The 27,507-nt window shown below is 47.4% G+C and overlaps 2 protein-coding genes and 1 non-coding gene across 15 annotated transcripts in view; 2 read left to right on the forward strand and 1 right to left on the reverse strand.

Moving 5' to 3' along the window:
- CABLES1 (Cdk5 and Abl enzyme substrate 1) overlaps positions 1–20,018 on the reverse strand; it is an 89,497-nt gene extending 69,479 nt beyond the window's left edge. Inside the window, exon 1 of the mRNA XM_010976889.3 lies at positions 19,071–20,018. Within this exon, the coding sequence (XP_010975191.3) occupies positions 19,071–19,942 (872 nt within the window). The 5' untranslated portion in view covers positions 19,943–20,018. The remainder of the gene's footprint in view (positions 1–19,070) is intronic.
- Positions 1,872–1,947, forward strand: TRNAA-UGC (transfer RNA alanine (anticodon UGC)). Its single transcript has one exon. It is a non-coding gene; the product is annotated as a tRNA-Ala (tRNA).
- LOC105086388 (uncharacterized) overlaps positions 18,610–27,507 on the forward strand; it is a 67,405-nt gene continuing 58,507 nt past the window's right edge. For 8 of the 13 annotated variants that reach the window (XR_010378679.1, XR_010378680.1, XR_010378678.1 and 5 more), the window contains exons 1-2: positions 18,947–19,035; positions 20,812–21,002. Coding sequence is in view for 4 of the 13 variants with exons in the window: in XM_010976929.3 (XP_010975231.1) it covers positions 20,837–21,002 (166 nt within the window). In the remaining 9 variants the exon portion in view is untranslated. The other 5 variants (XR_010378675.1, XR_010378676.1, XR_010378674.1 and 2 more) reach the window with 5 other exon arrangements.

Here is a 27,507-nt window from a genome sequence, read left to right on the forward strand (position 1 = left end):
GCAGACTGACTTCTGACACCACGGAGAAAATTTAATAAGCTCCCACCAACAGACACGTGCAAGATGCGATTTAATGACAAGGGAGGGATTCATAATTTAGTGAAAAAAGGAAACTTGCAAAACGGTATCTGCACTTTGGTCTCTAGTATTAAAAAAAGAGAGAGAATAGAACACACACCATAACCAAGGTTAATTGACGGGTTCTAACCCACCCGTATCTGTGCACGCCCTATGCCAAAACATTAACTGGTCATCTCTGGGTAATTTGAATTTCTGTTTTTTTCTAAATGTTTCACACAGGTATTCCTTTTTGTTACCAGAAAATAATATGGAGTTCTAAAAAATGATGCATTCATATTACACACAGAGACCTAAGTATGCCTGTGTGTATGTGTACCGTGCTTGTATTCCAGGTGACAGTAAAGGATCAATAGAGCCATTAGTGAAGAAAGCACATGGAAGGGCAAGAAATGGGATAAAAGGTTGGTAAGATGACCCCTTATGATTAAGTGACTTCTTGCCCAGTTGCTTGCACCACACATCAAAAAATCCCTAGAATTGCTTCTTTCCAGCAGGCAGGAAATCACTCATTTCCCCTGAAATGTGAACTTTCAGGCACCAAGTCTGATGAGGAATCATTGCATTCAAACCAACCTTCCCTTTCCTTTTGTAAATCATCTCTGAAGGAGAGACTGCTTCTAGATAGGTGGAGGGGAAGCGAGGCCCGGTGGGGGGGCGGGGGGCTGAGAGAGAGGATGCAGAAGGGGCTTCGGGAAGGGTCTGAGGAGCGAGGAGAAGCAGAGGTTGTTTTGGGAGAATGGGAGAGGGAATTGATGCAGAAACGCAGCAAGACCACGAGTGCCTGTTTGAGGCTGGTGAATATGGATTTATAGTCACGTCACGCTGCTTGGCTGCGGGCACTTAACACAAGGCAGCAGCGTGGTTATCCACGGAGGAGGTCGTTTCCGACCGGAAGGCTTGGGGAAGGGCCCTGGAGTGGAGGAGCTCATCTCCCAGCTGCCTCCTGCCCTATAAATACTTATATTCATTAGTAATAATTTTCTTAGACAAGATTTAAAAGCAAGAGGGGCTTGCAAAGGAAAACTGGAAGATGTCTTTGCCTATATCTCTTCTCATTTCTCAATTCAAGATGCCAGTAACCCATCCCCTATCAAAACAGCTCTCTGAATCAACACATCTTTCTGAAAGTCCTTGCGTGGGAGAATCCTCTCTAATTTAGGTAATTTTAGAAGAGCCACAGACAAGAATTACCTACAACTCGCCAGACACATAAAAGACTCCTAGTGCCAGGTGAGGCTATTTCAATGGTGTAACTTGACAATGAGATTAAAAGAAAAAAGTCAAACTGTTATTTTCTCTACCTAGATTTTTATGATTAGATGAACTGAAAAAAAAATTATAAATTCTTTTGAGAAAAATATAGAGTCTCTGTAACAGCAGACTAATTTTAATCTTGCTAGGAGCAACCAAGTTTTTGTCTCTGCATGTGTTTTAATTATTTATTTTTAAACTTCAACAGATGTCTTTTATAAGCTCACACAGCCAGGATCATCTGACTGGATCTATTTAGCAGCATATCTTGCACCAACGCCTTGGGCTGAATAAACACTGACATGGAAGAAAGAACCGCTTGTTCACTGATAAAAAGTGAATACAGTAGGAAAAAAAAAACATCTAGGGGAAAAGGTCTACTTGAAACGTGTCACAAAATACTTGCTTATAGGCAAGATGCCTTTCCCCTTAAGAAAATAGGAGTTTTCTAACAAGAGAACTCTGGGGGGCTTATGCTATGAATGCGAGCAGGTTAGGCAAAGCCAGGGTTTAATATTAGACAGTAAGACAAGTATCAGGGAGAAGCGTGTAGCTCAGTGGTAGAGTGAGTGCTTTGCATGCACAAGGTCCTGGGTTCAATCCCCAGTACCTCCATTAATACATAAATAAACAAACCTAATTATCTTCCCCCACAAAAAAAAAAAAAGAAAAAAGATAGTAAGACAAGTATGAATTCAGGTCTGCAATTTTTTTTTTTTAATAAGCAAATAACAGAAAGCCCTGCCTGGCCCCCCTTTTCCCCCTGGGCTGGAAAGTTCCAAAGTCTGTTTCTAGAAAGCAAACAGAAATTTCCTAACGTTGCTCTCACAGTCTGCTGCCCTATGTCCTTGTCCCTAACTGAAGCATCCCCCGGCCAAAAGATTCATTTTGTGCTACTCAACTGTGAGTCCCAGGTCTCTGGAGGGAGGGAAGAAATGCAGAAAGTCACAAGACTGCCCAAGAGTGGGGCTTCCAGAGAGAAAAAAAGAATCAATCTTTGAAATCACCACCATATCATAATTACATAGATATGGAAATAATGCTACATCCTTTGTGACTCTCTTCTGCTGGTGACATGAAAGGCATTTCCAAGGAGATGGGCGGACTGCCTGGGGCTTGCTTAGAAAGACAGATGTCTGCCAGGTCCTGGGATGACTCCAGTTTGGGGCCTGTCCACATGATCTGCTCCCCATCCCTGTGGGGCACGTGACTGCCTTTGACTAACGCCTGTACCAGTTACTGAATGGCAGAAGGAAGGGAAGGAAAACTCTGGCAGTTTTAAATACACTTGAGTAGCTAAAAAGATGGAGGTTCTGGGGTGACATGGAAATTTGTTCTTTATATGCCTTAATTATGCTCTCCCTTGTGACTTCTCAGATTCTTGTCTTCTGCTATTTAAATGTTCACAGGCAGGGACTATTAAACCCAGCAGGTGCCCGCTAATATTTGCTCATCTGATTAGCTGTCCACTCATCAAAAATGGCAGGGACTTGACAAAAGTCTGACAGTCAAACTGGATAAATAAAGCTCTAAAACAGATTTTCCAGGTCTGAACTATGTAACCCAAATGGATCAAAAGGGCTGGAAAATTGCAAAATCTCCTCTTGGCTCTGGGCCGTGCACTTATAATCATACTTTACCATTTGCCTAATTTAAGAGCCATTGTTGACGACTCAACGCTCATTTCCTGAGCATCTATCAGCTAAATAATAGTCATGACTAATGCAGAGAGGGTCTAAGGCAGGCACGGTTCTCAGCACTGAATGTGAATGAACTCACAGAATTCTCACATTAACCACACACACCGGGTGTTAATACTATCTTTATTTTACAAAAGAGGAAACCAAACACCAGAAAAGGTTTTACTTTATTTAGAAATTGCCCAAAGCCACGCAGGTAGGGAGTAGCAAAGCTAAATTCAAACCTAAGTCTGGCTCTAGAATTTACGCTCTTAGTCACAGCGCTACACCGCCTTTGCCTAATTAAATCACGGAGAAATTATTAGGAAGATAACTTTTTCCGCGGTATTAAACTCTGATGTCAGCATTCAAGTTCTGCTGGTCAAAGCACTCGTCCTGTCTTGTAACTGCACCTGCCTGCACAGCAGAGGGGGAAGGAAGTGGCCAGAAAGTCAGACTCCACTTTCTTCTGGGACTTCGAGTCACATCTGCTCTCTGGTTTTTGGTTCCCTCATCAATAAAGGGAAGACAATAACGCCAGCCCTTCCCCACTCAAGGGTGTTAATCAGGAATACATGTGAGAGTGGATGGGGCAGGACTCTGCACAACAGAAAAAGGACCCCTTCAAAGATAGCCCAGGCTTGGGAACCCTCAGCACACAGCACATACTCATACCTGAATAAAGGGCAGTCAAGTCTCATTATTTGTAGATTCTGTAGCTGAATTCGCCTCCTTCCTAATATTTATTTGCGTCCTTGCTAATATTTGCTTGTACCCCCAGATCAAAAGCACTTTGACGGTCATTTGTGGCCACATGCATCTGCAGAGTCGGGAGGGGGTCTGGACAGCTGAGGCGGCCTCCAGCTTCAGCTCTCACACTGCAAACAAGTATCCTTAGCGAGGTACTTCTAGTACCACACTGTTTTTGCACTTTCACGCCTGTTGGTGGTGATTCTGCTTTTTAAGATGGTCCCCAGGCCAAGCGCTGAAGTGCTGTCTAGTATGTGACCAACGGGGAAAACTGTGAGAAAGAAGCTTCGTCCAGGCGTGAGTCACTGTTGGCCGTGGGTTCAATGCTAATGAATTAACAACATATATTAAAGAAGGTATCTTCAAACAGAAACACACGTAAAACCAGGTTATGTACTGACCAGATGGATGAGGAAAATGTGACCTGAGGCTCGCAGGACACCCACCCTCTATTTCCCTGGGAGCGATGGTCCAGTGGTCAGTGTTTGCAGTTCATTCAGGGTTCATAGCAACTTGATAGAACTTAACTTTGTACTACTATATAAACTAAAAGTTTTACAATACAAATTCACTCCCTTGGAGCAGGGGCAGCTAATAAGAGGGACAAGGCTAAGCTTGAAAGACAAGACGCTTAAGTCCTGGGAACACAGTCTTGGCACCCTTGGGTCTCCATCCACAGCCCGGAAGCCTTTGGCCAACGTTAGCCCCAGTGAGCAGGGCCAACGGCTCTCACCCTTTCATTCCATGGCAGACTCGCTGCTCTGGGCCTCTTCGAGGTCCCTTCTCATCCTCCTGAAAGTTAACAGCCCGGCTGCTGGAGGGAGTACTAAGGCCCCTCTCTGTTGCCGGAGACCCCACCCCACTCCACTCCTGTGATCTTCCAACCACCCAGCTCTGTCAGGCCTCTTTTCCAGGCTGAGCCTTGGAGAAAGATTCTCACCCAAATCTGACAGTGTCCAGGGTGAGGAGCCAGAATCCAGACTCGGCTCTCCCGGTCACCCAGGCGACTCTCCAGCCACTCAGATGGGAGAGTCAGGGTGCATGCTCACACAGAGGCACCTTTCAGAAAGCATTCAAGGAACGCGGTGGGGCGGCAGAGGTGTCAGGCTACTCAAGACTCATTTTATGAGTCATTCCAATGCCAGTGAGGAAAACAGCCTGCAGGAGAAGGGAACACTGTGGAGACCAAATGTATAAAGACTCAAAACGAAAAGCCACTTTTTAAAACCAGTAGGGGAAAATGTGAGAGCTACCCCATGAGCCTAGGGTCCTGCCACGTGGAGACCACACGAGGCTGGCTGCCCCGGACACAAGGGCTCTGTGTTTCTCCTCTGACCCAAGGTTGAAGCACAACAGGCATGAAGCTACCGGCTCTGGACAGGGCTGCACAAGGCTGAACCAGCTCCCAGGGCAAGAGGGGGATGCCAATACTAATAAAATGTCACCTCGATTACTTCTGCCAGGGTTATAAAAAGAAACTGGAGACTTCCTCCCTTGGGCATCTTCTGTTAATTGCCATTTATAAAAATTCTGTTTGCTAGGCCTGTAATATGCATTATTTCTCCTTTGAAAACAAAAAGAAACTTCTAAAATATCAATCAGCATTCCAAATGGCAAAGTGATTTGTTTTCCAACTCACACTCTCGGATTAGCTTGGGAGTCTGTCTGAAACACAGGCATCTGGTATCAATTTGTGAGAATATAAAATCAAAGCTGAATTCCCCCGTAAACACATTTTTTTTTTTTTTTGTAATTCCAGATCTCACTGGCCGGCACGTATCTTACCCGTTTCCTTATATTTCAGTCTTGACTTTTATTTTCCTGGCTCTAAAGAACTAAAGTTACGTATAACAAATGTTGCACCTCTTAATGAAGCTCTGCTGGCTAAACCCTTTGAGCTCTGTGAAATATAGCTCGCAGGGAGGGGTATCTAGATGGGATAACTGGATGGAAATGTATCATTCCCGTCTCTTCCAATCGGCCCGGCCTCAATTGTTCACTTGCGTTTGGAGCGAACAGGGTCAGATAAAACACCTCGTTTAGTCACTCTGCATACACACAGCAGCTCCCCACTGACACATCCAGAGTCAAACGTGGGTTGGATGGGGGGTAACGAATATCTGTGCATATTCTCGGCGCAAGTATCAAGTAAACCATCCAGATCCTGAAACAGCACCTGTTTTGCTAAGGAAGGTCACAAAACTTGTTTGGATAAAATGTCACACATGACAGAGGCCAAAAAGCTCAGTGGCAGGAGTGCAGTTCAGGGTTAGAAAGGGTCCTGGCTCTGCCGAGCAATATGTGCCTTGGGGACCAAAACAAAGTTCCCAGAGTTCAATCCTTTACATAGTGATGTCAGCTCCTACGAAACACACAGGGGACCTGCAGAGTAGCTGGGATACCGATATTTATCGACAACTCACTATGTGCCAAGTACTGCGCAGAGTGCTTTACAGAAATCACCGGATTTAATCCCAGCTGTCATGCTATGAGGTATCCGATTATTAGTATTTCCCGCTCTTCACAGATGAGAACTGGGGCTCATGGAGATTACAGAACCTGCCTATGGTCACACCCGGAAAACGGCAGATCTGGGATGTGAAGTGATTTCCATGTAGCTCTGCAGCTCGTAACGTTCAGGAGCAGTAAGCACTTATTATGAAAAACCACCCGTAAAACAAGAAAAAGATGCAGCTGCTGCTGGAATATTACGACTGCGTCAACGATCTCGCTCTGAATCACAGAGCAAGTGTGAAATCACTAGGCACTGGGTACTTGTTTAGTTACTGCAGCAGACCGTTATATTATACCTTTGCTTTTGCAAAGGCACCTTTTTTCTCTTGGAGAGCATAGCTTTATTCTCCATACTCCAGATCACTCAGACTTTAACACCTGGTAATTAGCTGCAAATATGCACAAACTGAACTAAGAAATTGGAAAAAATCTCATGATCTCACTCACAGGTATTCTTTAATAAAAGGAAATTATATGTCTTTAACCAAAATTAAATGAATAAAACCTGACGTGGGTTTTTTTCCCCCTTTTTTTGGAAATTGACATAGTTAACATTGACCTTAAAAGGTCTGAATTTGTAGGCCAAAAGAGGTGGAAATGAGCATAAACCTTGAGATGATCTCTCTCAAAGTAGAAACATCATTCTCCACTTCGGGAGGAAAAGAAAAATGTACACATCCTCAGTCAAAAAGTTATTTATGACCCTATTTATCACCTTGAGCTATTTGCAGAGTAAAGGCACAAGATTATTGGGAGAAGGGAAGACAAAGAGAAGAAACAAGGTCACCTTCAGGTGTATAATTTTTCTTCCAGCGAGTATTTCTTAAACTCGCAGCATGGGATTGTGGCCACACCCTACTCCCTGTCACAGAGATGGCTCTGACATCCAATCAGTCCACACACTAGAAGCCCAGGGGGTCTCCTTTGATGCCTCGTCTCTCCTGCCCTCCACAGCCAATCCATCTCCAAGTCCACTCCAGTGCACCCTAAATCTGTGTGGAATCCACTCCCTCCTCTATCCTCATCACCACTGCTCTAGACCATAAAATAAAGGTAAACATAAAATGCTTCGGGACAGAAATGAGAGCAGAGATTCACCAGCCACAGGGAGGCAGAAGAAGCTAATGAGAAGGGAGCGCATGGGAGTCATGCCTGGGAGATGCTCTCCAGATCAACAGTGTGGCCACTGTGGCGAACAAAAAGGAGTGATGGACCTAAAATGGTTGTGTGGAGCCTCAAACCTGAATTACAGGGCTCACAGCAGAGCCCTGCGTCAGGAGGTGACTCCCACTGACTTGTGCTAGAAGAAATGTCTGGAAGCAAAATAAAAATATTTCATGTTAACACCAGACGCTGTTTACATCTTCCAGGAGGTACAATAAATACTAGGCTTTGTCTACAGCAGTTGTTCCCAACTCTTGAGGGCCTGTAAAGGCAGACTGCTGGGCCCCAGCCCCGGAGCTTCTGATTCGGGAGGTCGGGGTGGAGCCTGGGAAACTGCATTTTTACCCAGCTCCCGGGTGGTGCTGGTGCTTTGGTCCAGGGTCCACCTCCTGAGAATGACTGGTCTACAGCTCTTTCAAGGAATCAATAAAAACAATTGTTCAGCAAAGGGTTTAGGTTTCCCCCCCAAATTCCACGGTGCCTCAGCGACCTAGATGCCCCACCTTCAGGCTCTGCCTTGGATCTTCTGCTCTTTCCCACAGGCCAGGGGGAGGCAGGCGGGTCCATCTGGGCAGAGAACTGGATCCAAGTCTAACTCTGAGATGCCAGCATGCGTGTGTTTCCCGGGGCTGCTGTATCCGCTCACCACAAACCAGGGGGCCTCAAAGAAAAGAAATTCATTCTCCTGCAGTTTGGGAGGCTGCAAGTGCATAATCGAGGTGTTGGCAGGGTTGGCTCCTTCTGGAAGCTGTAAGGGAGAGTCCTTCCTTGCTTCTTCCTGCTGCTGGTGGCTGCCAGCAGCCCTTGGCGTTGCTTGGCTGGTAGACACATCACCCCAACCTCGGTTTCTGCCTCCACATGGTGCTCCTCGCAGCCGCTGTGTTCACGCGGCCTCCTTGTGAACACACCGGCCATGGGCTTTAGCGCCTACCCTGCTCCAGAATGACTTCATCTTAACTAACTACGTCGGCAAGGACCCTACAGGCACGCCTCCTTTTATTGCACTTCATTTTCTTATACTTTGTAAATATTGCCTTTTTTTTTCTTTTACCAATTGAAGATTGGTGGCAACCCTGTATTGAGCAAGTCTACCAGTATCATTTTTCTAACTGCATTTGCTCAATCTGTGTCTGAGTCACATTCAGGTAGTTCTCTCAATATCTGAAAACCTCTACCAGCAAAAAGGCTACCCTTTGCTAAAGGCTCAGGTGATGGTTAGCATTTTTTAGCAAAAAAGTATTTTTTAATTAAAGCATGTACTTTGGGACTTTTTTAGACATAATGCTATTCCATACTTAAAGGATCACAGTTTAGTGCAAACATAACTTTTATATGCACTGGGAAACCAAAAAATTCACGTGACTCCTGTTACTGTGATGGTCTGGAACCAAACGTGTAGTATCTCCAAGGTGTGCCTGTGTTTCCAAACAAGGTCATATTCTGAGGTTCCAGGTGGGCATGAGTTTTGGAGGACATTCTTCAACCCAGTACACATAAGAGCTGCAGAGATGGGTGACCCAGAGGACTTCAGAGAGCACAGGCAGTGCACGGGCAGACCACAGGATGAGGGCCACAGCTTCTACAGAGGGAGGGAGCAGAGGTGCCTCTTCCAGAATTGTCTCTGCACGTAGCTCTCCCCTCCCGTGGGCCCTGACAGACCTGGGCGGCATCTTTCGCGCCTGCATGTGGGCCAGACCAGCTGTTGCTCTTAACCTCACCGCTGTGGTGCTCTCAGGGTACAAGGCTGAACATGTGAATTCACCCCTGCTTGATTCCCTGTCCCTGAGACCGTTACTTTCCAGTGTAAACAGGGACAAAATGCAGCACTAATGGAGGGGGTGTTGTTTCCCTTAGCTCCTGATTTTATTTCACTATTATTTATGAAATTGAAATGATGCAGAAAATCGTCTGGAAGCAAAAAGCTCCAGTCTCGATGGTCTTAGCAGACCCTGTCAAGCTCCTCAACTGCATCTTGAGTGATAGTGTAGGGCAACTGTGAACAGAAGTAACAGCTGTTTAAAAAAATTTTACCGATCAACTACCAAGGACCAAGCCTCTGCTGGGTGCTTCTCAATTTCATGCTCACAACACCCCCAAATGGGCAGGCATGACTGTCCCCATCCTACAGGTGGGGATGCTGAGGCTCGGAGGAGTTAACTGACTTCCCTAAACGGTGCCGCTAAGTGGAAGAGCAGTCTGACTCCAAGGGTGGTCTCTCTACTCTTGAAACTGTTCAGTTTGCTGAGAAGGAGGCCAAGCTGCAGGGGTGCGAGAAAGGAGGAAATGACACCAAACTATTATTTGGAGAGAGCTGCTGTTATTGGGAAAATTTTCCACTCCTCAGGCTCCAAACCAGGGTTCTCTGTTGGCCTGTCTCAGGAGGTTATCACATGAAAATCAGCATCCTTGCTTGATGAGAAGGGGCTGGCTGGCCAAAAATATAGCACAGTATTTCTTTGTACTTTAACACTCTGACCTTGATTGCCTCTGGTCCATAGGTCTGAAATGGATGAGGTCCTAGGATTTTTGTTCTCTTGAGGTTAACTAAATATACAAGTGGAAGATTTGGGGCAGGAGGGAGAATAAACTTCCACAGCACTTAATTCTTTGTTTTTCTTACGTGATAGAACTACATTAGAGTTTTGGGTTTGTTTAAAAACTCTCGGCCCAGCATCAGAAAGCACAGGTTTCAAGATTCCAGCTCTGCCACGTACGGAGGTCATGACCGTGGATACTCACTTAATTCTTCACGGTCTCCATTTTCTCGTCTACAAAACAGCTACCACATTGCCTCTTGAAAATGACTTAACAGATATGAAAACACTGTAAAGTCCCAAACAAGTAAGTAGAACTTAATTATCAGATGTTCGTCTTGTGATGGACAAACTGACCCCTCAATTCCTCACCCAGTCACCTTGGAATTTGTAATTTCATCTTCCTTCCTCACTACTCCTTCTCCAAGAGCAAACTTTATTCAACTCAGTGAAATGTAAAACTTCGTCAAGAACTACCTTTCAACATCAGATCAACAATTTATCCCCTAATGTGCCCATTTTTTTTTTTACTATTTTTAATTGAAATGTGACCACAGTATTATATTAATTTCATGTGTACAACAAACTGGTTCGATGTTTAAAAACATAGAAGTTTGCACCTCTTAATTCCCTTCACCTAGTTTGCCCATCCCTCCACCCTCAATATGCCAATTTTAGATCTTCAGCAAAAAGCTACAGACTTTGCCTGCCCTCCAATCCCCAACCTAAGGTGATCAAAGTACATATTTTGCTTTATATGTCATCGGATCAGTGAATAAACTGCTGTAACATAAAAATCAGTGTGCTAGGCACACAGAAATCTTTGGCATTCTCGAATATTAAGTCTCTTCTTGAATGGTTCATCATCTATTTGTCATAGAATTAAACTTAGATTTAAGTACATCCTGGGCCTTTAAATCAGGGATAAGACTGGGCCCGTTCACGCACACACATGTTATTACAATATTCTAAGCCCTAAACTTCTAGTATTTGCATGCTGTTTTACAAGCTTTTTGTCTTTGTGACCAAATGTGCAGCAATAAACCCCAAACCACATTAAAGATAACCCTGTTAAACATAAACTAATGTGCAGTTATCCAAGATGCTAACACAAACAAAAAGAGAAGAAAAAAAAAAAAAAAACCAGGAAACCCTGATTGATTGTATGTCCTTGGAGGATTTTTAAAAACCAAACAAAAATAAAAATACATCACATTTGTAAAGGAGAGTAACAGCTAACGATTTTATGATTCCTACATGTAACACTAAGCGGTCTGTATTTGGAGCCCATGGTATCTGTGAAAAGTTTGGTTTTTAAATTGTACATAGGCCAAAACTTGAGGGCAGTGGGGCGATGAGGTATTTTTTTGAGGTGGAAAATGGGTGGTAGTGACCCTGTGGGAAATTCACAGGATTATGTGAAGTAACAGATTCTGATAAAAACATCTGGTTTTCAACATGGACCTCAAGGGGAGAATGGAACAAAGAGATGTGTGGTGAGGCCCTTGGTACACGTGCTAACAAACCAGCTCTCCGGAAGGAAAAAAGCAAAACCCTGGCTTGTAACACTGGCTGATTCCTGTGGTGTAAATACTCCCACCATGACTGATTGCAGGTTACCAGCTCACAGATTCCTTGGCCGTCATCAGAGCCAAGGAGAAACCCAGCTTAGAAGCCAGAGAAACCAGGGCTCAAATTCTAGCTCTAAATTCCAGTTAGGAGGCCTTATTCAAGTTTCCTTAAACCCTCTAAGCCTCAGTGTCCACAGCTCTAAAATGGGTATAATCCCTGCATTTTGCCACACAAAACAAAATAATGCATGTGAAGCCCACAGCATGTGGGAGGGCTCAGACCTCCATAGGTGTTACCTCCCCTCCTTTGGGGAGCGGGGAGAAGCAGATGTGGGTCGGGTGGGGTGGGTGGACGACAGGGGAGAAACATTCAAGGAGGGAGGTTCACCGCTGCAGGACTGAGGAAGGAGTTGGTAGGTTGGTGCATTACCAAATAAAATAAAAGACCTAGAAAACTGGGGGTGGGGGGAGCCCCCAGCCCATCACTAGCAAGTCCCCCAACCAGCAAGGGGCCAGGGGCAGGCGCACAGACCCACAGGGAAGAAGAAAGTCACCCCTAGGAGGGCGTGCTCAGCACCATAGCCAGGGCTCTGCAGGGTGATGGGTCTGAAAGGGAGGAAGGGGCGTCCGGAGGGGACCCTTCCCATGGAGAAGCCTGTGGGTGCCAGAGCCCAGGTGCCCTTTGCAAAGGCAGCAGAGCATGGAGATGACAGGGATGCAGGGAGGCTCGTGATTGTGGGAGGGCGGCCACACGTGAAACACGAGGAATTCAAAACTGCCCCAACTGGATGTGCATTTCAGAAAGGTCCCTCTGTCACCTGGGGAAAAGGGTCCAAACAGAAACCAGGAGCCTCCAGGAGACAAGGACAGGGAGGGACCAGGGAACCAGCACATACCTAGGGGACAGAGCACGGGGCTGGGCAGGGGTCGCACACGTTTCTGTAAGGAGTCAGAGAATAGTTCTCTGCCGGCCACGTGGTCCCTGCTACGACAACTCCGCTCTGTCCTTGCAGCACGAGCGCCACCACAGACAACACAGACAGGGGCTGCTTCCCAGAAAATCTTATGATAAACAGCCATGGGCCCAGGTCTGCTGACCCCTGGGCTAGGGGGAATGGGTAATGCTGAGAAGATACAGAGGGTCCAAAGAAAGGAAGCATGCCCAGAAAGGAGGTATGATTATTCTCATTTCACACATGAGAACCCCGTCCCAAAGTGAAGACAGAGCCAAGCCACAGCCCAATTCCTGGGGGTGCCAGGCTGCTGCTCCTCTCCCACCTCCCTATGAACAGTGGACGGCGCGGAAAGCTCAGATGGAACAAAGGTGACAGGAGTCTAGGTGTGGCCGAGAAGACGGGGAGCAGGCCGGCACCGGGCAGGACTGCATCACTGTCGTCACGGAATCCCGTCCACCCTGGACTGTCCTCTGGGCCCTCATGCACAGAGGTCCTCCCTGAGGGACAGAGAGGCAGACACCTAAATAAGGAAACCACAGGGTTAGCAATGCCCTTAAAGGTCACTTAGGCCACCTTTTGCCCAGTTCAGCTGAAGCCAGTCGAACAAGCATTTATGAGCCTGACTCAAACCACAGTGGAGCAGAGAGAGCAGTGGGTAAGTGCACAGACTCTGAGGCCAGCCTGCCTGGGTGTGAACCCAGCTCCCAAGGACAGGCTGAGGGACCTGGGCCAGTAACTTAACCTCTCTGTGCTTCAGAATGGGGGTGACGCAGGGGTGCTGTCTGAGGGATGTTATAAATGTGAACTCACTTGATCCCTGAAAGGTGCTTAGAATTAACACCTGGGATGTGGTAGTTAAACAACAAAACTGCATCAAAGCACAGAGCCAGGTCTTATATTTGGGGGCGTGAAGTGTCCCTGTCCCAGTGGGGGCTCAAACAACAGGATCACCTCTAACCAAGCTCATCACTAGAAAAACGGGCCTGTTTATTTGTGTCTCCCAACAGACAGAGACCACGTTTTACATCTGTACCTCCCATAACTGGTAGTGGCATCTCATAATTGATACTCATTATGTTCAGTGTTTGTTGAATAATACAAAGCATTAGGTCCCCAACTTAGAATTTCCTCTGTGACATACCTGACAGACAACAGATCTCCTAAAGTTACTCTCTACCTACTGTGTAACCTTGGATTCCTGTCCCTCGGTGCTGTTAGGGGCTGAAATCAATGTCTACAAAAGTACTTTGTAAACCTGAAGCCCTTTAACAACAGGAGGGGACTACAGATCACTTCTGCAACAGGGGCGGTGATGCTGGGGACGGATGGCCTCTTGGCAGTGGCTTCCAGCTTGGACGGCCTCCTAGAGCAGTCAGTCCAGCGTGACACCTCCACGGCTAGAGGGGGCACAGCTGAGCATGTCTTTTATAAAAAAGTTCTCTCTCACTCCCAAGGAAACCCACTCCTTCACTCAGGAGTGCACATCCTGCCAAATGGAGCCACACGGGGCAAACTCAGGCCACCTCTGCATCTGAGATGCAGGTTAAGTCATCCACTGGTCCCCAGGCTAACTGCCTGGCCCCCGCAGGTCACAGGGCTAGGACGCTTGGGGCACTCGTCCTGGAAGAACACAGTGGTCATCAGTCCCAGTGCTTTCATCCTACAAGGAAACTGGGGCAGGGGGGATGTTGGGCGGGCGAGCGACCTGCGCAGCGTTCCCGGCCGGGCAGGGGCAGGCCCAGAGCCCAGGGCGGCAGGGCCCTAATTTGGCATCCCTGATCTACATTGCATCACCTCACTCGGCCTCACCTACTGCTCCTTCCCAGTGTGTTCAAAGGCCACTTGCCCTTGGCCCTCTCCCTACCTAACAATGCTCCTTCCAGGGGAAAAAGTCCAGGCAGGCAGGGTTCCCTGGGTCAGCCATGGGGACACAGTGCAGAGCCAGGCTGCGGCTTCCCCCACCCTTCCCAGAGGGCAAAGGGTCACACTTGAACCCGCTGCCCTCGCTGGGCACTTGCCAGCTGTGAGCAGGCTTCCGATGTATTTCCCTTCTGAGTTCCCCCACGACAGGACAACTCTGTGACTGTAAGGAGAACAGAGGGTGAAGCTCGGGCCACTTGCCTCAGGCCCTGGCAGGAGTCCTGGGTGAGCATCCTGTCCAGGGCCCAGCCGGCCTGGGACTGCGGCTTTGGCTTCCATAATGCATGTTGCCGGAAAGATGGCTCAACAATAACTTGGGTTTGCTTACTGCGGCGGAGATCAAAGTTCTTTCCAGACTTCTAAAATCCAGAAGGGTCAAGTGGCATACAGTTGGAACACAGTGCGATGACTTGCCTGAAGTCACTAAGCAGGGAGGTAACAAAGTTGGGAGAAAGTCTGTCCCCCTCCCTTACTCTGGTTGGAGAGCCCCTATTTGGCTTATGTTTTTCTTTTCAGTAAATGAGAGACCAGAGATTCAGCACCGGTCCAGGTCCCACCCCAAGAGGGACACTGCAGAGGGAGGGCTGGTTAGACACTCCAAAGCAGTCAGTGTGAGCCTGAGCTCTGCCCCAATGGATGACTGACCTTGAGGAGATTACTTAAGCTCTCTGAGCCCTGGTGTCCTCAGCCTAAAAGTACAACAATCCTAGCCCCAGTGAAGCCTCCTTCCTCAAAGTGAGGCCCATTTGCCTCCCAGGGAGTTGTTTAGAAATGCAGAACCGAGCCCCCCAACCTGCAGACAAGAATCTGCCTTTTCTGGAGATCCCCAGGTGACTCTAAACACATATACATACATATGACATAAGGCGTTCATCACGTGCCCACACACAGTCAGCCCTCAATAGTAAATGCAGGCGCAGTTTGCACTTGAAAGGGCCCAAGACCCAGGCCAAGTCTCTCCGGAGGAAACAGACCCAGAAAGGCTGATTTACGAGCTCACAGTTGTGCAGGGCCACCAGGATTCGAATCCAGGACTTGGAGCTCTTCTGTACCACATGCCCTCTTTCCATTTAAGACTAAAGTCTCCACAAGGCACAAGGCTAACATAGCTGTTCTAAGAAGCAAAACCCTCATGCTGTTTTAAATTAACCCCCAGGTCCCCGTGCACCCTTCCCAACAGGCCGGCAGTGCACATCTGTTCACCTGGGCTCCACTCAGCTTCAGGGCGGCCGCTGCAATTGAGAAGCGCTAGGAAGTGGAGTCACTCAGGACTGCTGCCAGCTGCTGCCTGAGACGAAATTTTTAAAGCAAAAGAAAGCCTTAAAACACACTGTATAAATTTACACTCCATTTCACCTATTAACACTTTCCTCGTGCAGTGCTCACCACCCAAGCAGAAAACACAACAGGGTGCCGAGCTAGAAGGCAGCTCTGTGGCTTTCCACCTCTGACACCTGGACACCTAGCCGTAGGGCAAACCTCAGCACGCTGGCCTCCCAAGCAGGCCTGGAGCCCCAGCTGTGAGGCCCCTGGTCCTGGGTTCTCTATATACTTCAGTAGAGACCGGCAAGTGGCAGCAAAGCTGGGGGGCCCAAACAAAGAGACTAAATGCGGGTCGGATGACTAGGAAAGGAGAGAATCACACCAGTCTGACTGGCCTGCAGCATCCCACACAAGCATTTACAGCCAACAGCTCCAAAATCCTCCTTGGGCCTACTGCATACAAGGCACAGTGATACCGTCCAGTGGCAGAGGGAAAGACGTCAGGCTTGGATCTCAAAGAGCCAGGGTCCTATCCTGGCCAATACTGGGTCTGTGAAAGAATCTACTACACATAAGGTGGCTACGAGTATTCACTGTGATAAATATCACATATCCAGCCTAGAGTGTAGAAATCGTGTCAGCAATCCATCGACACATCTGTGCCAAGGCCTGGGCACTGAAATCTTCCTCTGTCATATTTCAAGGGTTGGAAATCCAAGTAATAATTGTGATTAGTTTTACAAGTGGCCAAACAGAAGTTAACAACAACAAAAAAAGGGTTTCAAAATTTCGGATCAGGGGATTCTGATTTTTATATACCCATAACAACCCAAAATATGAAATCCCAAATCCACACACAAAAAAAGGAGGGGGCAGATTTCAGATTAACTACAGCAGTGCTTTCCAAACTTTCACTTGTATATGAATCATTGGATCATCTGGGGATCTTGCTAAAATGCAGATTTGCACTCAAGTAATCTCGAGGGGGGCCTGAGGGTTTGCCTCTGTAAGAGCTCTGAAGGTCCAAGAACTCACACTTTTGAGCAGTAAGGTTATATAGAATTCCTTAAATTGCAAGGAACAAGTCCAAGGGAAGCATAATTTGTTTTAAAAACAACACCCCAGGAGAACGTCTATGAAATAGGATATGGAACCACCCAGGGTAGTAGAATTTCTTAAAGGGAGGCACACCAGAAAAGCAAATGACACTCTTAAGTTGGCCCTGGGCCTTATTCAAATGAGTCTATACTCTATTACAATTCATCTAGGCAGGTGAAAGGACTCTCTAGCAATCATAAAACCAACAGACTTAAGACAAAATTTTTGAAAGCTAGGTGGTGTCAGAAACAAAGTGCCCCAGGAGATTTCAACTTCATGGCTACTTTGACAGCTTGTGGCCAAACTAGCTCTTCAGGGCCTTTCTTAAATCCCTGTTTTACCCATTTACTTCCTCTCTGTACATTACATTTGACGCTGTTTTGTTGACAGCTGTACTTGAAAAAAATGCCCATCAAGTTGCCAGATACGGATAATTCGGAAGTAGTAAGATGAATGTGGCTGTCAGGTAAGGAAGCATCTTATATTGACTAACTCATCTTAATGTGTGTGTTGGGGGGGGATCAGTGAAGCATTCAAGGGGTTCATAGTTATAGGATCAGAGATTAAATCTGGCTATTCCTTAGGTAAGAAACACTAACACACAAGATCTTCCATTTCCCTGGAAACAAAATTTGGAGATAAAGTGTAAAGTAATTTGTTCTCCAGCTGCTTTGAGCACAGGAACACATCTGTCTACCACCTGGCACAGGCCAGTCTTGCACACTGGCTTAGAGTAACATGTTTATTACAACTCCTGTCCTGACCCTCTGGACAAGCTGGGCTTACGCTCAAACTATAGAGTGATTATGAGCCAGTGTGTGATGTCAAGCTGTCCTGAAACTGCTGAGTCCGCACCACTCGCCCAGAAAGGGATTCCCCTCCCCTCCTGTGCACTGGCCCGCTAATGGAGAGATGCGTGCTCTGACAAGAAATGCCAGGCCCAGTCTGTCACCTGTGCCCAGTGTTGCTAATCATCTGTGCAGTCACAAGGCTGTCTGAGGCTCCACACCCCTGCCTGCAGCCCATGTGCACTCACACTGGGATGCCATATACTGAGCAGGGCCATGATTTCACCACTTGGGAAGAAAGAGACTTAGAGCAAAATTCTGGAGGAGCCCAGCTTGTTCTTCCCCATCTGTCCATTGGGGGAGGAAGTTAAGTTTTCCAACAGGCCACCTTCTTACTTAGGCCAGAAGAAGCCCAAGTTCAGAAGAGCATTACAGGAAAGAGGGTGTAACTGAAAAGGTTCTGCCATCTCATCTTGAGGCCTGCAACGCGCTGACACGGTCCTGTCCCACAAGGGGAAACTGAGGCCCCAGGAGGTTAAAATATAACTGAGCCATGAGGAGCCTAGACTGTAACTAACTTCATAGGAGGCCTTCCTAGCAAGGGAGGATGTTCCCTTCCAGGGAGCCTCCCTGCTCCCCACCCCTGTTCTCTTCCAGCCTTCAGTCCCGCTGCCTGACGCTGACCTAAGTCCCCAGAGTCCCTGGAACACACGGTGACAAGCTCTAGCTATTTCCTGAACAATAAGCAAATGTCCAAAATTTCATGTTTTTGCTAAGATGCCTGATACCTGCAGATGACTTAAGTGAGCAAACACAACAACCTTTTCACTTATTTCAGCAAATTCATCTTGGAATGGAAGAAAAAATCCTCAAGCCCTATTTCTTCCCTGTCCCCCACCCCCAAGGCCTGGTTCAAAGGAATATAAGGACTTTTCTTAGGAGAGCAAAGGAAAACGCCCTTTTCCTGGGACACAGGAATACTTTGAGCGCAGGCAGAACTTCTCAGAAGGGATTCACGGCGTATCTGCGACAAGTTCAGGCTCACACGCGCCGCTCAGCCGCCGGCTGGACCCACTGCTCGACTCTGCGCCGCGCCTGGTCTTGCCTGGCCGGGGAGAGCGCGTCTCCGCGTCCGGACCAGGGTTCTGGAAGTTCGTGATCGCCTCCTTGCAATGGGAGGTTTTGGTGCCGCTTTTCAATGGGCTGCCGCAACCCCTAACTCCGAAACCACTGCAAGAGGATGGTGCTTCTGCTCTGAGTACCAGGTTCGTGCACATACGTGAGAACACACACACACACACACACACACACGCGCGCGCGCGCGCGCTCGCTCCTTAGGGGCCTTCCCTCTTCCGCGTGCCCTCGTGGTTTGGAATTCGCGCCAGAAGCCCAGGGATCCGGCAGCGCGCGGGAAGGTCGGAGCGACCCGCGTCCGGCAGCAGTGAGCGAGCCCGCAGAGACGTGAGGTAAGTAAGGCACGCGAGTCGTCCTGGATACTCACCGGGACCTCTGCAGCTGCTCGAAGGCGCTGGTGCTGCCCCCCTGGCCCGCTTGCTCCAGGGAGCAGTAGTTCTGCGAGGTCTGCCTGGAGAAGGCGATGGGCAGGATTCCCTGAGTGAACGAGTTGAGGCGGCCTCGACTGCCGCTCCCACTCCCGGGGGTCCCAGAGCCCAAGAAGGCAGCCGCCGGCACCTGTACGCTGGTAAAGGCATCGTCCTCCTCCAACTCCTCCTGCCCGGCGCCCCCAGGCCCGTCGGGCAGCTGCAGCTGAGCGCAGGCGGCTAGAGGCGCGAGCCGGGGCGTCTGCAACTGCTCCCCCGACGCCCGGCCCGCGCCCAAGGGGCCAGCGAACCCTCGGGCCGCCCCGGGGCCGAGCACGGCCGCATGGCCGCCGGAGGCCAGGAGTGGTAGCGGCGAGGGCGGCGGGAAGCAGGAGCCAGATCCAGCTGCCAACGCCGCCGCCGTGCCCGCCGCGGCGAGCGCGCTGCAGCCGCCCCGCTCGGCGGCGGCTAGCAGGCTGAGTCGAGTCCTCGCGCCGCAGGCGCTGCCGGCGCCCGACTTGGCCGCACCGCTCTCCTCGCCGCCAGCCCACTCCTCATCCTGCAGCGGCGGCCGGCCGTCCAGCGAGATGTTGGTGAGGAAGGAGAGGGCAGCCTGGCGGCGCCGCGGGTCCATGCGCGGCTTCCTGGGGGGCTCGGGCGGCGGCGGCTGGGCCGGCGCTGGGGCCGCGGGCTGGGGCTGCTGCTGCGGCGGCGGTTGCTGCAATCTGCTGGTGCCCGCGGCGTCGGTGCCGGCGCTGCTGCTGCTGCTGCTGCTGCTGCTGCGGACGGCCGTGCCGGCGGTGGCGGCTGTGGTGGCGGCAGTCGCCGCCATTGTGTCCGTCTGCGGCGATATTTCCGCGATGCCGGGAGAAGCGAGCGGCGCCCGAGTGCTAAGCGGCGGGCGCGAGCGCCAGTGACCCGGGCTGGGCAGGGCGCGGGGCGCGGGCGGCGTGCGCGGCGGCCCGGCCCCCCAGCGGGCGGGCCATGCTCGCCCCTCGGTGCTCAGGCGGGGGGCGCTGTCGCCCCGGCCCACGCGCACGGCTCGCTGGCAATCCGCCCGCCCTCCGGCCGCCTGGGGGTTCGGTCCCGGGCCCTCCCCGCCCCGGCTGTCTCCGGCTCACGGGCCCGAGTGTCCGTATTTATAGGTGCGCGCGCCCCGCGCTCGCGCTCCGAAGCGCTCTTTGCAAAAACACAGTATCACGTGTGGGGAATGAAACCTGGGAGGAAAACAAAGCCGCAGGCGGCGACCGCGGAGGCAGGCGGCGGGAGGCGGGGGGGCCGGAGGAGGACGAAGAGGAGGAGGAAGGGAAAGCCGAGCGGGTGGCGGGGCTAGGGATCCGCCGGGCGGTCAAGGTAGTCTGAGCTTCCTGCGGGGAGAGTTGGTGGCTCCCAAGGCGCGCGCCCAGGTGAGGGAAGCGAGCACGTTTCCCCGCCGCGCTAGGACTGGGATTGGGGGCGCGAGCAGAACCCCGTGAGTCACGGAATGAGGATGTGGTCTTGGGAGAGTTGTGGGTCTGCAGGACAATTAATTAGAGCGACGCAGATTTGACCTGCGAGTTTGTTAACTGGACTCCGAGCTGCCGTTTGCCCCCGAGAAATACGTCCTTATAGTTACACACGGTTAGGACCACACCCCTTATGTGGACAGTCCTACCTTGAAGCTGCCTCTAACCGTTGAGTTTGTGTCTCATTCATTTACAGGCTGAGGATGCAGCCCCAGACATAAATGCCCACCCCGGTGTGCATAAGACCCCAGGCGCGCAAACGTCATCCCTACCGCCAGACTAACTCACCTCCGTTTGATGGTGCTGTCGCTTTACATCTCTTAGCAAAGGCCAATATGAATTTTTACTTTGGCGCAGAAATGTGCTCCGTTTTCCCTGAAGACAGAGGTAAGCTAAGATGGCCTCACACCCTTTTCCCCTTGTCACCTTTCAAATTTTTGTGGGTTATGTTCTCTTTTTCTCCCATGTAAACTGGAAACAATATGCACACTTTCTGTCATTTATTTCATAAACATCCATTTGGCATCTACCATGTCTTCTATCAAGACCTGTCCAAGGACTTGATGGTTCTTAAAGAGTTGAAATTTTGGTTCTTCGAGAAGTCTCCGGTGCTGTACCCCGGCCCTACCCCCAACAAATGCCTGTCTGGGGGATGGAATTGGGTACCAGTAGCGAACTGAAAACGAATGCGGGTTTCCCTGTGCGGTTTGGGTGACTTACCAAATGCAGTAGGAACAATTGTCACACTGAATTGCACTCTGACATCTAAGAAACCTCTCTACACTTTTCTGAGGGAGAAGCAATGTGTTTAAGATCAAGGGATTAATTTAACTGAAGGTTTAAATTTAGCCTTGTTGCTAATGGGTAATTCTCCATTGAAATTCCACTCCAGTTCGAGTTCAGAAAAGTAAATTGAGTAATGTAGAGCAAATACACCCTTCCAGAGACATGCAGCCAGCCTGGAGGATGAGATATGGGTGAGTTCAGGTTACAGTTGCTTAGGACAAACGTGGCACATGGCCCTTTACAGGGACAATTGTTCATTTTTTATTTTATGCCATTTTTAGGCCTTTTGAAAAAGTGGAACCTAGTATGTATTTATAGCAACCTTACAGCAGCTAAATGACCAGCTCTGTGTAATTTCATTAGGATTTTAATTATTCTGTTTAACTAACTACTTGAAACTTCCAAGCTGCTTTATTACAACTAACTTAATTTACCTGACAGCTGGCCTGGTTGTGCTGGCAGGCAATGTTAAATAAAACAACAACTCTGCACTTGTGAAAGAAAAAACTTTTTTTTTAATCACAGTAGGGATACATGTTAATTGCAGAATGTTTCGAGAATAAGATAAGCAAAGAGAAGTAGGGGGAAAAAGCTTCACTAATAATCTCATCTCCTATGGAAATAACTAATACAATTTTGGTTTCTGTCCTATGTGTATTTTTAAACAAAAGTGAAAGCAGGCTGTTTGTGTCTTGTGATTTTTGCTTGCTGTGTTGTGGTTATTTTTCCACTTAGAATGTTCTTCTATAGCATCATTCTGATGCATGGTGTTCAGTTTGTTGGAGAAACTGTCATTATTAAGCCTGTGCTCTACATTGAACATTTAGGTTGTTTCGTCTTTTGCTGTTATAAAGAGTAGTGATGACATCCTTTGTTTTTTAGCCATCCAATATTATTTTATTGGGTTACATAGATGCTGGGGCGAACAGCATATCATGTTCTTAATCCAGAAAAATTGTTCTAATCTGCTTCCTCACTCTTGCCAGCACTGGGTATTAAAATTTTTTCATCAATATTCATTTCTTTGCCCATTTGATGCATCCCTTAGGCTATTTTAAGAGTTAAATATCCAAAATAATTTCAAATATTTATTAAAGCATCAAACAAGAATTAATATTGATTTAACCTCCAAACTGCTTTTATGGGGATCAGGAGAGATGTAGTTCACCTATTGTGTGCTAGCCACAGAATATTTCTAATCCTTATGACCACTCTGCAAGGGAGTTGGGGAGGGGGTCATTATCTTCAAAAGTTTCCAGATGAGGCTCAGAAAAATTAAATAATTTGCCCAAGGTCACTACCTGGGCCAATAAGCAAATTTACTCTTAAGACCCATACATATTATAGTGCCCTCTGCTGGGGAGGATGTTTTATGACGGGGGCCATCTCCGCATTTAATCTCATACTCACATTTGAGAGCCAGCTATAATGGAAATAAAACAAGCTTTGGAGGAAGGGGATCTGGGTTTCAAGAGCAAGTCTCTTAACCTCTCTAAGCCAGTTTCCTCTGGGTTATTCTGAGGTACCAATGAGGTTGCTTGAGAAACATTTTATAAAACTTTAAAGTACTTTTTAAAAGATCTGTTCTTTATATTATCCTAATCTACTTATCTCCTGAATTTTTCCAAATTCACTTATTTTTCACCTATTTATACATGAATCAAGTATTATTAGGCAACTTCTATGTGCACAGCACCATTTGCTACAAAAGGTAGACAAAGAAGTATAGCTTTTAAAGGCCCTTGTGCCCTTGAGTGACTACCAGAAGCTCAGGACATACTTAAGTAAAAATGTGAGGCAGACTCTGATTAAGTGATCAAATGAGCAATTGACTGGGACTATATAAGTTATCATAGTGTGAAAAAGAAGCTTTTTATCTGAGGGGAGGCCTCAGGCAAGAGCCAGGATTTCAGTTGACTTGGGAAATAAAGGAAAAAAGGAGGAGGACAGTTTAGGAAGAGGAAATTCTGCAAATTCCTTATGGATTGCAGGCACAGAGGACTAGAACTTGTAGTGTAACTCTTACTGGTTTGCCAGGGTTTGTTTTTTTCCATTTACTTCCATACTGCTCCTTCCAAAAGCCCATTCTGAAAACTTTAATTGCATGCATGAACTGCTTTGATTGACACATATGGGAGTCAATTTAAAAATGAAAGAAAGAAAAAGAACCTACAAGTAATCACTGGCCCTTTAAAAAAAAAAATTCAGCAGACCAAGAAGTCTGAAAATTAGCTTAGAGATGACAGTGGATATCACTCATTAAAGAAGCCACCTAAGTGGTATTAACACGGGATTCTGATGCCAGCGAGGCCCTTACAGACTTATGACCTTTGGGGACTCCTGCTTAGAAAAATCACAAAATGTTGGCATTTGTTGCCTCATAAGCAAAGGTAGGTTTAGTAATATTTCACCCTGCAGAGTTGTGAGGATTAGTGATAGTATAATGCTGTAACTAGCAGAGGGTCTCGGGTAGGTAGCTATTACTGGAAAAATGCAAAATATAGAAGGTGCCCCTAACAAAGGCCAGGATGTTTTAAGTTCTAGGTTTTTATAGTTTTCACTAGTCCTGCCAGGCAGGCAGGACCATGAGACACTTCGGATGTCAGCTCCAGTTCAGAACAGATGATTTTACTGCATGTTCCGTAAAAGTGCAGGCTGCTGCCTGCTTTTTATAGGCATAAAATATAGGCATAGGGTTGGTGAGAAACCTGCTACTTTCCTTAATCAAATGAAAGTTAGATTTTCCAAGATTGGAAATGGAGACTGTCCAAGAGGCAGTCGTTAAGGCCCCAACTCTTGAAATTCACCTTCCCCATGGGGACTCTGGATCACTTCTTTGTCCTGGGAGGAGGGGATAGAAATTGATGGGGGAGGGGGCGTTATTGTTTCTCCCTTTACAATTTGGCAAAGATACCTTAATTTCCATACTTAATTTTTCCAAGACATCTGAGACTAAATACAACATTTAAATAGGACTTAACTAGAAGCTCAGGGCTTTTGAATGAAGAAATAAACTCAATAAGTAATAAACAGCCACCGATTGCAGAATGTGACTTGTAGAATGTGACTTACTTGTGTTTCTCATCTCAGTATTTCCTAAATGCCAGTCTCACACTAGGTTCTGGCTTAGGTCCTGTGAACAAGAACAGGTTATAATCCCATCCTGGAGCCCTCCAGCTAATAGCAGAGGAAGTCATGGTAATATTTTCACCCAAATACATAAGTATTTTTTTAAAGAGAGAGAAACAGCTGTATGCACAGGGTTCAACCAAACCCCAGCACACCACCTAGAGTAGGGGCTGTCTCAACCTTTGTCCCCAGCACCCCCCACCTAGGATGCTCTCCTGTCCCTACACAGGAGAAGATGCCCCGGGGAAATGGCACTCCTGCTCCTGGCCACGGTCCCACTCTCCAGGTCTCCTTCTCCTGTCCGTGGGCCTGCCCGTCCCTTGGGGGTTGGCACCAGCAGCCCCTGACCTTGTTCATCCATGGGCCCAAACAGGATCATTTGTTCTCTGAACCCTCACCCTATGTGGAGGAAAGAGTAAGAAAGATCTTGTACCACAGTACCTCCCTAGTACAACGTGGGGCCTTCAGACTTTTACGATTCGTATGAGAAGCTGAGAAAACTAGACAATAGGGCGTGTCCGCTGGACTGTATATACAGTCATGTAAGCGTGAGTTACTAATTTACCAAGGACAACAGCTCAAGGCAAGAATGGACTGAGATCCATCGTCAATCTGGGGAGACGTGCCAGTAACCCTTCGTCACCTTCAGAGTGTTTTTAGAGTAGGAAATCCAAAACAGCAGTGCACATGCATTTACTCTTCGAATTTTCCTCTGGCCCCTCAGAGCTCTCCCGTGGATGCAGCCCAGCCAGTTGCAGAGGAGGAGGGATAACCGTTCATGATGAATGGTCCGGCCCACAAGCCCTCCTGAGAGTGGGGCAGCCAATGGGCCTAGGTTTGGGTTTTCAGATTCCCAGCTCTCCCACTAACCTGTGACCTCTGGGCCTCAGCTTCTTCCTCTCAAGGCTGGAGCAAATCCTGTCTACCTCGCATCGTTATCGTGCAGATTAGAACCAAGGCGTGTGTGCACCTCCTAAGTGTGTAACACGTGGTGGGTGCTTGTGAATGGTGGCTGATGTCATTACAGAAGGAGCCCCAGGGGAGCACGCTGCCGATTGGCCATCCCGTTCCACTGCCGAAGGCGTGAACTGTCCTGGAAGAAACCTGGCATCAGAACTGTGTTAAGAAAATACATTTCAGGTGCTTCCATGGGAGGTCTTCAGTCTTCCAAAAGGAGATTATTCATGCCCATAATGGCACCCAAAATCCACCTGCAGAATTTTTATGAAATTGGCATTTTAAAGAAAATCAGTGAATTTTCTTTGTTGTGTTACTTTTATACTTGAATTATAGCAAACTCTTGATTTTATTTTCCTTGAAATTAACCTTTTTTTTTGGAAATTATACTGGTATGCATGAATAACCTCACATACAAAGAAAAAAAGCACTTCTTACTCTTATGTAATTATAGCTCCGGAACATGCAGCTCACACGTGGCCGGCACACACTGGCTTCCAGTGAAGGGCCCTCTAGAGTGTGCATAAACTGGCGGGCCTAGAAGGCTCTGTGTCTCCCAGGAATAAAAGCATTATTTATAGCGTTTGCGTTTGTTCAGGTTACTCTCACATCAGAGAGGGATAAACGTGGCTAGATTCCGGGGGAAACATCACTTTGCCTGCCACTGGGAAGTTCAGCCGGGATAATCAGTGGTCTGTGATAACGTTCACCGATGAGCAAACTACGTGAAGAGACAGCTCACAGAAAGTGAAATGCACGTGCCTACCAATCACTTGAAAAAAGGAGAAATAAGAGTGCTGGACACTCTTACACTGCTGGCGTAGATTAGAACTTTCCTTTCTGGAAAGTCATTTGGCAAATGTATCAAGAGCCTTAAAAGAGTTCACGATTGAGAGCATGGGCTTGGGAGTTAGACTGGCCGGGTTAAATTTCGGCCCCACGTTACCCCGCTTACTTGTGCTTCCAGTTAGGTCATCTGTGAAATGGGAATGATAATATCAACCTTATGGCATCGTTATGAGGATTCAGTACAGTAACAGTTCAGTTAATGCTTGGTACACAGTGAGCACTCAAGAAATATAGTTTACTGTGATAATCCGAAGGAGCTAGTGAGAAACAAGTTCAAACATTTATGCACAAAAAAATATTCATTGTAACATTGTTTAAAATAAAGGAAGCTTGAAAAAAAAAATCCCTGAATGTGGAGCAATGGAAAAACTCAGAAAATTACGGTTTTCTCAAACAATGGGATATTGTGCGTCTATTTTTTTTTAATTTTCTTTACCAAGCTTTCTGAAATGATATGAAAAATGTTTTTTGGAACAATGCTTGCCAAATGCAGCAGAATAGAAATTAGATAGATCACAATATCTCAACTTTGAGAAGAAATGAATGGAATTGTTTTAAATACTAATATGTGCTTCTTAAGTACCTGTGGCCAGAAAGTTAAATCACTGCATAGGATAGTAGGATTATGGTGACTTTTATTTGCTGCTTTTTGCTTATGTAAATAGAAATAAGTGTGTGGCATTATAGACACTGCTTCCCAATGAATAATTTTTAAAATATTTTTAAATGCATAGAAATAAAGCTTGGAAGAAAATATAACCAAATGTTAAATGGTGGACTTATAGGGGATTTTTTTTTTCAATTTCTTTAGGGATATTAGGAAGCAACTGGCCGTCTCTGCCACAGCTGGGTAGGAGGCAGCGAGAAGGAAATGCCTTCTAGTAAGGAAACCAAGCATGAATGAAGGTGCAAAGACAGGGATAAGAAAGGAAAGGACTTTTTGAAAGTGGCTGGCTATGAATAGACCTCCCAGAACAGCTACATTAAAAGGGCTGTAGCAGGGAATAAGGGGAGAGAATGTTGAAAAAACAGAATTTAGAGCCAGATCATGAGGGCCCTGAATCTTAAAAGAAGGAATTTGAACCTATGGGTCCTAGAGAGCCAGAGGTGATTTTTAAACAAGAAGTGACACGTGTGTTGAAAGCCAAACCAAAGGAGTGTTACTTTGGCA

The sequence above is a fragment of the Camelus dromedarius genome, chromosome 32 (genome assembly GCF_036321535.1).
Source record: "Camelus dromedarius isolate mCamDro1 chromosome 32, mCamDro1.pat, whole genome shotgun sequence".
NCBI classification, from domain to species: domain Eukaryota; kingdom Metazoa; phylum Chordata; class Mammalia; order Artiodactyla; family Camelidae; genus Camelus; species Camelus dromedarius.